This window comes from Equus caballus, chromosome 17 (genome assembly GCF_041296265.1).
Source record: "Equus caballus isolate H_3958 breed thoroughbred chromosome 17, TB-T2T, whole genome shotgun sequence".
In the NCBI taxonomy this organism is placed as follows: Eukaryota; Metazoa; Chordata; class Mammalia; order Perissodactyla; family Equidae; genus Equus; species Equus caballus.
The window spans coordinates 91,470,609-91,482,987 of record NC_091700.1 but is presented as its reverse complement, the minus strand read 5'-3'; the positions used below and the strand labels follow the sequence as shown (position 1 = coordinate 91,482,987).

Sequence of the window (12,379 nt, the reverse complement as noted above, 5' to 3'; positions counted from 1 at the left end):
TCAGCCTGCTTCTGCTAAGTCTTTTGGCATTAAATTCGTGGACTCTTTCTTTACTTTCCAAACTTTATTTGAACTGCAGTTCTCTCAGTCATTTCTTTAAGCTGTATGACACGATACTTTTGGCACAGTGAGTCCATCACTATTTAATTTTCTAGTTTCTTAACTTTAATAGAATTTACTTGTTTTAAATTCCTTTTCTATCTCACCTAAAATTGACTGATGTTTCCCAAAAGGCTTCAGGATGTTGGATGCAAATTTTGGCATCTCAGAATGCTTCTTAAATATTAGAAAACCCTAACAGTGGGAAAATTGTTTATTACATTTTCATTTTTGATAACTGATAATCAAGGAGTTAATTTTCTTTAAAATCACTTTCTTCTATCAATCCTTAACATAAATCTACATCTGTTTATAAAATAGTTTGATATCCCATGCAGTAGAGGGAGTAGTTTTAATTTTTTGAAATTAAAACAGAGCTTCCAGACATGTATTTTTAAATTAGAGTAAAACTTTTATGTCAATTTTCCCATAAAAGTGGAAATAAGCTGGCACAACTTTAATTCATTTACCTAACAAGAATGAGAGTCATGTTCTACTTTTCCAAAATGCTCAACTCACAGATGTGATGAAATGCTAATATTTGTTAATTTTGAGCAGTGAGTTCATTGGGGTTTGTTATACAATTCTTTCCAATAGTTTGTACCATTTTATTCTTTGCATTTTTTTCTCAAACAAGATAAAATAAGTCAACAGCTCTGCCCTAAATCTTACTATTTCTGTGAAAGTAGGAAGCTGGGTTATATGTTGGTGAAACAGAAAATTTGCCAGTTTTGTTAGGGTTAGATCGTGGTGACACAGTTGTATATTAGTGTAGATGAGAAGTGAATGAGTGTGATTTTAGTGTTAGGTCAATTAATGGGTGCAGAAACAAGCAATGAATTAGGGTGTAATTTAAGCAGAGTGCTTTCTGTACAGAAAAATTATTTGAGGATAATGGGTTTTCTGTTTAGAGAAGGCATAAATTTTCTCATGTACATATGACCCTTCCCACCAAAATATAGCTTGTCAGCCAGATTTTAGTGATTGACTTTTTAACAGGCTGTTCCTGCAAGTACATATTTGTCATATGCCTACTTTACATTTTTCCAACAGTACTTTAAGTAGGATTCAAATAATGAGAACTAAAGGAACTTGAGTTTTCCCTAATGTTTTAGAAGCTTTAGATGCTGCTTTGGAATATGTAAGGTGGAACTAATTTTGGCTGTGAGGACTGGAATTAAACTACAGTTTCTCTTTAAACCTACCCTCCCATGTATTTTCTAAGGTTTACTAATCATAATTGTTAATTTTCCTTTTCAAAATTCACTTTTAGCAAAAGGTTCTGTTCGATGGCCCCCAGAGCAATCGGCAAGCCGATTCATGCTGGGCAGAGGAGACAGAGGGTCCAACGTCGGGGCTGGGCGCGGGCGGTGGGGATTTCAAGAGGCGAACTAGCGGAGAGACTGCAGTGACACTGCCCTCCCGGGGCGGGTGGAAGCATCTCACTGGTGACGGGTCTGAAAGCACGTGGCTACGTCATGGAAAGCCAGTCTTTTCAATGCAAACTTCAACTCCTCCTCCTCCTCCCTCTAGTGCCTGTAACTCACATCCGAGGCCAGGCGAGGAATCCGGAGGGGAGATTTTCCTCATGCTCACCGTTGTTGGAAACTGGGAGAGTGAGAGGAAGGAGGAAGGGGATCCGTGGCGCTCTCTACCTACCACCAGCCTGACAAGGGGAGGGGGCACCTAGATTTGCATCTTTTCTTCGTGGTGATTGAGAACTGCAGGTTCAATCCGATCCCACTGAGCACTGGCGATTGATTATAAAAAAAAAATCGACCCTGGGAGAAGGCAGGCTGTGTCTTCGGCTGTCAGACTCGATCTCGGAGGTGGTATTGGTGTGTGAGTGTGTGTGCTGGTGGTTTTTTTTTTCTTTTTTTTCTTTTTTCTTTCTTTCTTTCTTTCCTTTTTTTTTTTCCTTCTCTCCTAGGGACTACACAATGGCAGTCTTCTCTCAGTGAGATGAATCCTGATTTGCCTTCTGCAGACCCACCCATCCTCATAGCGATCAAGTAAAAGGCTATGGTTTTCTCTTTGGGGATCTTTTGTGCATTACTGTTCTCCCTGATTAGTTCTGGTCTCAGCTGGGATTTCTTTGCTTTTTTGTTTGGCTTCATGCTGAAAAGGATTTTTTTCTCAACCCTTTGGTAATAATCCAGTGGTGATCGAGGGGATAAATCATTCACCCTGGCCGAAAAAAAACCATCACTGAGAAGTCTCAAAGAAATATACCACGTGAGGGGAAAAAACTGGGAGAAGATCCGGAATATTATCGTTTTTCCTATGGTAAAACCGGTGCCCCTCTTCAGGAGAACTGATTTCAAATTATTATTATGCAACCACAAGGATCTCTTCTTTCTCAGGGTGTCTAAGCTGCTGGATTGCTTTTCGCCCAAATCAATGTGGTTTCTTTGGAACATTTTCAGCAAAGGAACGCATATGCTGCAGTGTCTTTGTGGCAAGAGTCTTAAGAAAAACAAGAACCCAACTGGTAAGCAAAACATGCATCATGTTATGTTTTTCCTCCTAATAACCTGTCTGTTGCTCATTGAGCTAGCTCTGCAGTTCTGCTATGCAGGAAGGCAGGGGAAACAGAAGGAACCAGGACAGTGTTGCATATAGAGGTGTTGCATGGATAAACAAGGAACGGCTGGATCGCGTCTGTGTGCCCGAAAACCATTATCGGCTTCTCTTGGCCGTGACACAATCCATCACTAGGAGGGAGGAGTAAACTTTTTTTTTTTTTTTTTTAATATATTTGGTTGCCTGTGTTTGGTGGAATATTGAAGGGCTATGGCTTAAGATTTTGCCCGAGGCAGCTGAAGCTTCGGTAGTTGCCAGAAAAAAGACCCGCGAGCTCTCCTTACTTCTGCTGCAGGTTCGGGGACGTAGCTCGGTGCTGAGAACCTGCTCTAGACTTTCTGATCAGCTTGCACGATATTCGCCACCCCATCTCCTTTAGCAAAGTAGAAGAGGCCCCCTCCTTCGCAGCCCCGCTTCTCCGTCAGCCCCCGCCTCCCTCCCCCGTCTCGCTCCCGGCGCCCGGGTGTTAACTCATTCCCTGGTCTGCCTCCGACACCTCCTGCCACCGGGAATGCTTGAGCAGGGCTTATGCCTGGGGTGGGGGAACCCCAGACCGAAAGGATGAGCCCGGCCCCTCTAGTATATGGAATTTAAACCCCTCTTTTAAAAAGCAGTATCAATGCCCGGCGTCCGGGTCCCAAGCGTAGGAGGAGCCCGGCGGTGGTTTCCTGCTTCAGCATCCCGGTGATCGTGCGCCCCCATTCCAAAGGGCTCCAACCGGGAAACTTGCAGTACATTACATAAGAAATGCAAATGCAGGTGATTCGGGGAGCCGGGTTCCCCAGGTTCACCTCCCGGTATCTCAGTCTGAGGCGTTTGGGGGCGGCCGCGGAGCTGTGGGCGAGAAACCCGGCGAGGCCAGGCCGGAGGGCTGCGTGGTGGCGGCGGCGCGCCGGCGAGGAGGCTGGGCGCAGCGGCTCCGGGAGCCGCGCGCGCTGGCAGCGGGGGTGTGTGGCGTGCCCCAGCTCCGTTCAGGCTGAGGAGGGACCCCGGGCCGGGTGTTTGTGTCTGGGGCCGCCTTGGGGGGGCGAGGGGCCGGGTCGTCCTGCAGTGGCAGTCCGGGCGCTGGAGGCTCCTGACGCTGGCACTGCGGTGTAGTAGATCATGGCTCCTCACGGCCGCCCTGACACCCTGAGCTCAGCCGGGGGCCGCCCTGGCCCCCGGAGCCCCAGCGGCTGGGCAGCAAGTGGCCGCTGCCTCCTTGCCTCCGAACCCTGCCAAGGCAGCGCAGCTGGGGCGGCGCGCTCCGAGGGGGCTGCCGCCTCCGGGTGTCGGAGCGGAGGAGGAGGAGGAGTGGGTGGGCGGGGATGGGGGCGGTGGGTGTGAGGCTGAGCACCCTGCGTGGCCCCACTGCTGCAACAGAAGGGAAACTATGAGTTGTTAGACCGTCCAAGAGGGCAGATGCTCGCGTGCTGGCGGAGGACGCCCGGGCGGTTGCCCCAGCGGGGACGTTTGGGGGCTGTGGAGGCTCTGGGAGTAGCCTCTGGGAGGCTGCCCGCGGGCGCGGTGCTGCAGTGAGCTCCGTGCCTCGGTCCTGGAATTCTCATCCTTGTGCCCCAGCTCTACCCGCTTCTGCCGGTGCCCCTCGGTTCCTTCCTCCCCCACCCCTCCTCCGTCCCTGTCCTTTTACCCTTCTCTCGCTTAACTCCTCAGCGTTTAGCAGCTCTGAAATGATACCACCATCCTGAGAATTACCCAAGGAGAAAGCAGTGCTGTTACCTTAGCACCCCCATTTCCAATTCGGCCGGGAGGCGTACCCCAACCTCGGCACCAAGCCCAACCCTGCTGATGCTTTGGTCATACCTAGGTCCGCAACAGTGCTGTCTCACAAGTTCGTGTGAGGACCCTTTTTGCAAGATTTCCAAAGTGGGACAAGCCCGGGGCTGCAGCTGGGAGGGGAGGGGTTACTCCTTCACACAGTAAAAATAGTGGTTTTTGAAGCCTTCTTGTGTCCTTCTGTGAAAAGATTTAGCTCCCTTCTGAGAAAGGAATACTGTAAAAGCATTTTTTTAGACCCAGCCATTTGTCTAGGGACCTTGAAGTCAGCCCCTCTGTAGTACTGGAGAGTGGGAAATAATTATAATGGAACACTAAGTTTCCTCACTGGCCTTTATAATTTTTTTGTAAACAATTTTACTGGAAACACTAGTTTCCCCCTATACAGGATTCAAAATCTTTTGATTACACCTCCCCCACCCCACCCACTTTCCTCTCTCTGGAATAAAGCAGATTTTTTTCCCTTCCAAGGCGGTTTAGAAGGTGTCAAACAAATGACAAATTGTTTTTAGAGCAATTTATTTTGCAGCTTATGAATGCTAAAGTGCTTGGGTGTGAATTGATGGGTTAACTCAAAGTGTGCTAACGACATCACCAACTATTCTAATAGGAGAATTTAGTCTGAGATCACCAGGGGTTAGAGTTCCAACCTGGGAGCTGGAGCATTTTGTAAATTATTTTAAAAATGGGACATTAACGTGTCACACTATTTATCTCACCTCCTAAAAGTTTTTGCCTTTTGAGCTTGAAGCAAACTCATGCTTGGCCATTCCCTTTCAGGACTGTAGTTGGTTGAGTTCAATTCTCCTTCTGCTATTAACAGGAAGCCTAAAATCATTTGCAGGTTTTTGATCCCCAGATAGCAGTACAACTAAGAAGTTAATTGGGTAATTAATATAAAGCAAAGACAAAATCCTCTTAACTGCTAAAACCAAAAAGAACAGATTGACTACTACCTATTATGTTATCTTAAATCTAAATAGAAGACAATTAACTGGTTTCAGACTAAGAAGCTTGGCAGAATATTGCCAAGTACCAGCGCTAGGATCATGAATTTGGTGTAAATACTTCTTCTTAGAATAATTTTTCTTCCCCATCTTTGCAAGTTATAAAATAATTTACTGATTATTCCCAATTCTTTAAATTATCAACAAGTGTACGTGGTTTGGCCAAGGGTTCCTGGGAGGAATTTCAGAGCATTGCTGTATAATCAGGTTGGCGTGAAAATAAGCAGATAATAGAGTCATGAATGTATGGACAAAGTTATATATCTACCCCAAAGTTATTAATTAGTAGTTAAATAAGAGTTGGCAATTAAATAGTTTTTTTGTAGTTGTTTGTATGTAAAATTTAACTGGAAAATAACATGAAGAATATATTTGCACAATACATGCTTTGTAAAATAAATTGCAATAGCTTAGAAATCCTGGATATAAATTTACTATCTTCATAAAAACGTCCAATATCTCACAATACAACTATGAACGGAGAACACACATACAGACCCCTGTTTAATTAAATGTCCTACTTTCCCCTACTTTGCTCGTAGAGCAATAGCTGTATGTTTAGAATAAATGTTACCTGCTTCAACTTTCACTGTATGAGTCATGTAAGGTGACTATATTTTAGGCAAATCAGTAAATGGGGAATACTCGGTCCAAGGCAGTTATTTTGCCTGGAGGAGGGCTTGATATGTTTCTTTAAACCAGTCATGATAGTTTGGACTGACCAATGTGTTTCACAGACCAGTTTGGGTCACTGAACTTTTAGTATTGGCTGCTAAAGAAAGAAATGTGATTGGAAAAAAAAAAAAGCCACAATAAAGATAAATACTAAGGTCACATCATGGATATCCCTTCAGACATCTAATGTAAAACAAGCAAGGGAAGGCACAGACCCTCAAATACATTCACCCACTCAACCACACAGGAGCCCCCCCAAACTTCCATGGCTTGATAGGATGTGGGAAAGCACAGATTTAAAGATACATTGTAATCAAAGATAATTTTATTGAGTCCCAGTGTTAGCTGCTGGGAGGGTGTGAAGCAACGCACCAGACCTATTCCGCAGAGCACATTTAGAAAATCCCACAAACTCGTGGCCCTGAGTGTTCCCTTTCCTGAACTGAGTCTCCCTCTCTGCCAGTTTGAGATGAAACAAGCAGGGCTGGGTAGAATTCATTGTCACTTTCTATCTCCTACTTGTTTTGGTGTCTTTCAGCTCTGCTTGCTTCACTAAGTTGTTTTAGGTGCCAAAACACCTGCTATGCCATTGTTGCTCATTTAAATATACATCATTCTTTTAAAGCTCTTTGCTTTACATCCAGGGCTGTCATGACATTTAGAGGAAGAAAAAAGAGAGTAAGCATTTTGTACTCCTTTTCCTTCTCAGCCTGCCGACTCATCCTGGTTTCCTGTAGAGCTGAATGGGCCACAAATGGCCCCACCCTCTGTATTTCTAAACATTGAGTATATATCAAATGGAGACATAGAATTCAGACTGCATGGCTGGAACACCAAACTGGTGTAAGGTTCTTCTCCTTCGAACATGCTTGCCTTTAGAGTGGGATTCTGTGTAATAGGAGCTGGCCTTGGACTCCACCCGGGAAGCTTTAGTTACTAAAATATCTAAGTTAACAAGCGTAAAATCCAGTGCATGATAATCTAAACTTGGTTTTAACGATGAAGATGACTTTGGCTGTACTTGTATCCAGCCTGTTCTCATCTTAGACAGCATCCATAACTGAGAACATTCGCTCAAATGATGCATTGCTTTCAGAAGGTGCAAAAGCTACTTCTATACTGTATTTCACATTTCCCTCATGGAACCATTCCTTTAAAAATGTTCAAACCCAGTCTTCCATGTTTTAGCAACACAAACATTGGGGACTTTTGTGAAGTGTTTTTGTACATATGGTAACAAGGACAACAACCAAAGTTTTTGCTCGTTTGCACATTTTGGCATCATAACTCACTCAATTGACTCATAAGCTTTCTATAAATACTGTGTAAATGTCTCAAAATGGAAGCATTTATTCACAATAGTTTCTTATGCCTTAAGGGGAAACAGTTGGGATGTTTGAAAGATATATTTGAAGCTCCTCTATTAAGTTTTAAATGAGACATTGTCTTGTGCCGATATTCTTAATAAAACCTTTGAACCCAACTTAGTACCAGCTCCAGGAGAGCAACACCTACTGACACATCTTCCTGCCCAGTGCCAGAGTCTGTGTGGTGTTCTTTAGAGTTCTAGTTTATGTACCATATACCAGATTTATTTATAAGAGTTGAACCTGAGCACTGAAGGGCAGATATTTTCTGAGGGAGACTTCTCAGTTCCTCCATAGGTCTCTAGTGATGCACTAATATTTTTGCTATTCTGCCTTTTAAGGACCAAGTATGTCCTGATGTTTTTCCTGTGTATCTCTCTCTCTAATTGCTACAAACTTTCTGGTTTGGTCAGAATGTAAAAGGTAGGATGATGAAGGGAAGTTGAAAGGAGGAATTCTTAGCGTCTTCCTAAATGTGAAGGACAAGAGGAGGCATAGTGCAGACATGTTTTACAGGGAGTTCCGAAGTTTTTGTTTATCTAACCTACTAAGACCATCTAGGAAAGTTACCCAACAACTGTTGGACACTGTTGCCTTTATCACTGTCCCCTGACAAAAAACTCTGGTTATGACACATAGCAGGTTTTTAATACATTTTTTATTAAACGAATTAATAGTGAAAAATAGGGTTCTCTGAGAAAGTTAACTGTGGGACTATAACTAGCAGTATCATAAATTTGACTTGGTTAGGTTCACTTAATGCTGACTTCTTTCCAGCAGAGCTAACAAAGAATTTGGCTTCTAAATGATAAATCAAAAAAAGGAAGAAGGAAGAAAGCCTTAGCAGCCTTCTTGCTCTTCATCCGCCATGACAGGGCATCCCGAAGCGTGGTTTGCAAACATTCCCTGGGCCCACATTTTATAACACCTTCATTCGAAGTCTCGAAACTTGAGGCCTTCCTCAGAACACAAGCTCCAGAGCCAATCGCCTTCTCCCCTTCTGGCACTCTCAGCCTTTAAATAGCAAATGTTCCGGCACCATTCGGTTCCTCTCTAAGAGCTCCCCTCATTTTCTTTTCTAGTCTCTAATTTTCTTGTCCTTAAAAAGGAAGGCATTCCGCAATACAGTTGAGAGAATTGTTCCTCTTTTCTGAGCTCTTTTTTCTGAAGAGGGTACCTGGGACCCTCCTTTGTGACATGTTTTTGTTCTTGAGGGGACGGCTCCTCAAGAGCCTCGAGTTCCGGTTGCTTTGTAAGGAGGCGCCCCCTCCCTTTATACTTCGTTCTTCTCCGTTTTAAAGCAGTCATCTTCCAACTTGCGCGCCCCCTGCCCTTCCCGCACCCACGCTGATCTCTCCAGCTTCCTCCTTTCAGGAGACACAGTCCGAGGTGCAGGCGCCGGGCCGCCGAGGCGTCAGCGACGAGAAGGCCTGGCGAGCGCACGGCTGCGGGCAGAGCCCCTGCCTTTCACAGCGGCGGGTCCCTGTTCGTTTTCTGCAAGCCGCGAGCCGGCCACCTCGGCGGCCCCGAGCGGCTCCCAGGAGTCGGGCCCCTTGGTGACCTGGCTACAGCCGAGCTCGGAGTCCGCCTAATTGAGCCCTCAGGAGAGGGCGCACGCAGCGCCGCGCTGGCCTCCTCCGGCTGTCACCCATGGCCAGAGCGCCCGGGACCCACCCCCAGGCGCTCGCAGCCTCGGGGCGCCGGGACCTCAGCGGCGCAATGCGGTGGAAGCGGCCCGTCCCAGCCGCCATAGCGCGGGAGGTTTCCGTTGCCACAGAGATGACCTCTGACCTGGGGGCGTCTGGGGGGGGGGCTCGGCGGCCGGCGCCGCCGTTGCTATGGAAACCACGTGGCCGGAAGCCGCGGTGCCGGTGCGTCCAGGGGCGCCGGCCGTGCGGGGCTCCTGACGCGGCGCCCGTTTGTGCGCCCCCAGACAGGCGATCACGCAATTGCGCCCCCGTGCGTCCCCGGGCCGAAGGGCGGCGGCAGGGTTTGGTTCTGGTCCGCAGGTGGCTGCGTCCACCCGCCTGTCCCCAAGGCGGTCTGGGGTTTAGAGGAAAATGGACTGGGCGGGAGGTAACAGCTGGCGTGCTGGTGATTGCGCCCAAGCTCAGGACTGCGCGAGGATGCGCCGAGCTGTGGTTTCAGCTGCCCCACTAGCTACTGGAACACCGGGCCGGCTCTTGAAGTTCGCTGGGCCTCGGTGGCAGTACGAAGGACAGTGGTTAGAGTAATCTCAGGTCAGCCCCAGCTCTGAGGTTCTAAGCTTCTGTAACTTTCCACCCAATCCGGACTCTAAATGAACTTTTCACTCTTTCCTGTATCTCTCCTGGACTATGTTGAGTATATTTGGGTTCTGTTATCAGAGACTATCAGAGATGGAGGGCCACCTTAGGGATCATGAACCACCTGCTCCTTTTAGAGGTGTGGCAACTCCTTCACAGTGGAGGAAGTGACTATTCCAAGAGCCGATTTTGAATTGTAGACACAAACGCAGCAGCTTTGAGGCCTGGAAGGAGAAACTCAGAATATTTCACTGGTAACACTACCAAAAGCTCTCCATGCATCTTATGGAGTTGTTGGTTGGTGATGAAAGAGATGGCATTCCATTCCCCAGATGTCTTTTCCTATAGTTTTTAAACATTTTGCGGGGCGAGGAGTCTGTCTGCACTCGCTTGCTTTTCCTTCTATCATCTTTGGGTTATTGAGAAAAATGACAAGTGTTTTGAAGTTTTTGTTTTTTGAGGAGGATTGGCCCTAAGCTAAGATCTGTTGCCAATATTCCTCTTTTTGGTTGAGGAAGATTGTCGCTGAGCTAACATCTGTGCCAATCTTCCTCTATTTTCTCTGTAGGATGCTGCCACAGCATGGCTTGATGAGCGGTGGGTAGGTCCACACCCAGGATCTGAACCTGCGAACTCTGGGTGCTGAGGCAGAGTGTGCAAACTTGATCACTAAGATACCAGGCCAGCCCCCCTGAATCTTTTTTTAAAAGCTTCTTTGTAAATTTAGAAATTGAAAAAGACTATTTTGAGGGCACGATAATGCAAAACTCACTAGTCTATAAAAGAACAGCTGAATCCAAACTGTGTTTCTGGCAGATGGAATAAGTTAAGGTTATGTGCTCAGATGGCTTTAAACTTTTTACAGATTTTTTGTTGGCCTAGTTTCCAAATAGCCTGTCTCTTTCTCCTTTTTTTAACTTATGATAAGAATTATCTCCCTAAAGTTTGCATTTCATAGAAATGGCTCTCAGTTCCTAGAGAAGACCGGGTAAAACATTTACATCTCAAAGGCACAGGGAAAGAATGCAAGTTTTTCCAAGGACTTTTGTTTCCTAAATCTAGAATTTTACAATACCTATAAACTTTTATAGGTGAATAGGGGTGGTTTGGGATTGGCAAGAAGGATGGATGGGCTTTGAATTGCTTCTAGACTTGCATTTCTGTTCTTGTAAAGACTCAAATTATGAGATAAGGATGATTGTGGGTTTTTGTGTGTGTGTGTGTGTGTGTGTGAGGAAGATTGGCCCTGAGCTTACATCTGTTGCCAAATCTTCCTCTTTTTGCTTGAGGAAGATTGTTGCTGAGCTAACATCTGTGCCAGTCCTCCTCTACTTTGTATATGGGGCACCGCCACAGCATGATTTGATGAGCAGTGTGTAGGTCTGTGCCCAGGATCTGAACCTGCAAACCCTGGGCCATGGAAGCGGAGAGCATGAACTTCACCACTATGCCACTGGGCCAGCCCAGACAGTTGTTTTTAATTTCTCAAAGAATTGGGTTACAACCTGTATGACATCAAAGGGCTGGCCACCCATCCAACTACATTATCTTCTATTTGCTTCTTTAGATCAGAGAGAAGATCTTCAACTAGAATGGAAATCAAAAGATTCCTGTGTTCTAGATTTACAGCTACTTATCTTTGTAATGTTCTTCTTTTTCTCTGGGTACATAGTTTCATTTAGCTTAGGAGAGAAGGCCTAACAAGAAAGTTCCTATCAGGCTCTGACTAACAGCGTCCAGTTTGGTCAACTTCTAACCATAGAGCTACTTAAAAAAAATCCTTTCAAATAGCTTGTCAGGTTTCAGCCCAGACAAACAGTGAATATTCCTGGCAGTGCTGAACAATCTGTTGGACACAAGTGGTGTCCCCAAATAAGATGCAAAAGATACTACTCTCCCAAGATCCCAAGCCACTGCCAAAGATAACCGAGAAAGAAGGACTTAGACAGTTCTCTTGAGGGCTGGCAGCAATTGGTAGGACACTAGCTGCGAATGGAGTGCAACCCACGTTTCTGTCTGGCTTTATATGAGGACCCCCAACCTGATACTTGCCAAGCCAAGTTCTCAGGGCATAAAATGAAACAAGAAGGCAATAGCTGTCCCTGGGACAGAAAGGATCAACAACCAATGGGTCTTGGAAAGGAAGGGACAACATGAAATTTTACCTTCCTCTCTTGACTGGGCACCACAGACAGAGATCCCGGAGAGCTGACTCTGGTAAGAATTCTCCCCTTTTGTGGGCTTCTGCCAGCTTTCCCAGGATCGCATCCACGGAGTCCTGAGTGAGTGAGGTTTAAAGTAGAGAGTGTACCTCAGGTATCTACCAGAATTTGGCAAGGGTTTTCATTAATTTTACTTTTTGTTTCTCCTTGGCTGTTTAAGGGAGTAACTGGTAGTGGTTTAGCAGAGAATCCCTCGGAGTCCCGTGTGCCCGAGAAGGGCCCATATAGGGGCCTCCTTCAAAGGTAGATACGGGGGGCATCTGCAAGGCCACTGACTTGGTGGACTTTTGTTAAGAGTCTTGTAGTCTCTTCAGAGTGGAAGGCAGTTCCAGTAGAGGATTAGTAGACTGCGAGGACTGAGGTAA

The 12,379-nt window shown here is 46.0% G+C and overlaps 1 protein-coding gene across 1 annotated transcript in view; it reads left to right on the top strand.

Annotated features, from left to right (window-relative positions):
- The first annotated feature begins 1,572 nt into the window (after nucleotides 1-1,572).
- The window catches only part of FGF14 (fibroblast growth factor 14), a 594,044-nt gene continuing 583,237 nt past the window's right edge, over nucleotides 1,573-12,379 (top strand). The window contains exon 1 of the mRNA XM_023621799.2: nucleotides 1,573-2,590. Coding sequence (XP_023477567.1) covers nucleotides 2,383-2,590 — 208 coding nt within the window. The 5' untranslated portion in view covers nucleotides 1,573-2,382. The remainder of the gene's footprint in view (nucleotides 2,591-12,379) is intronic.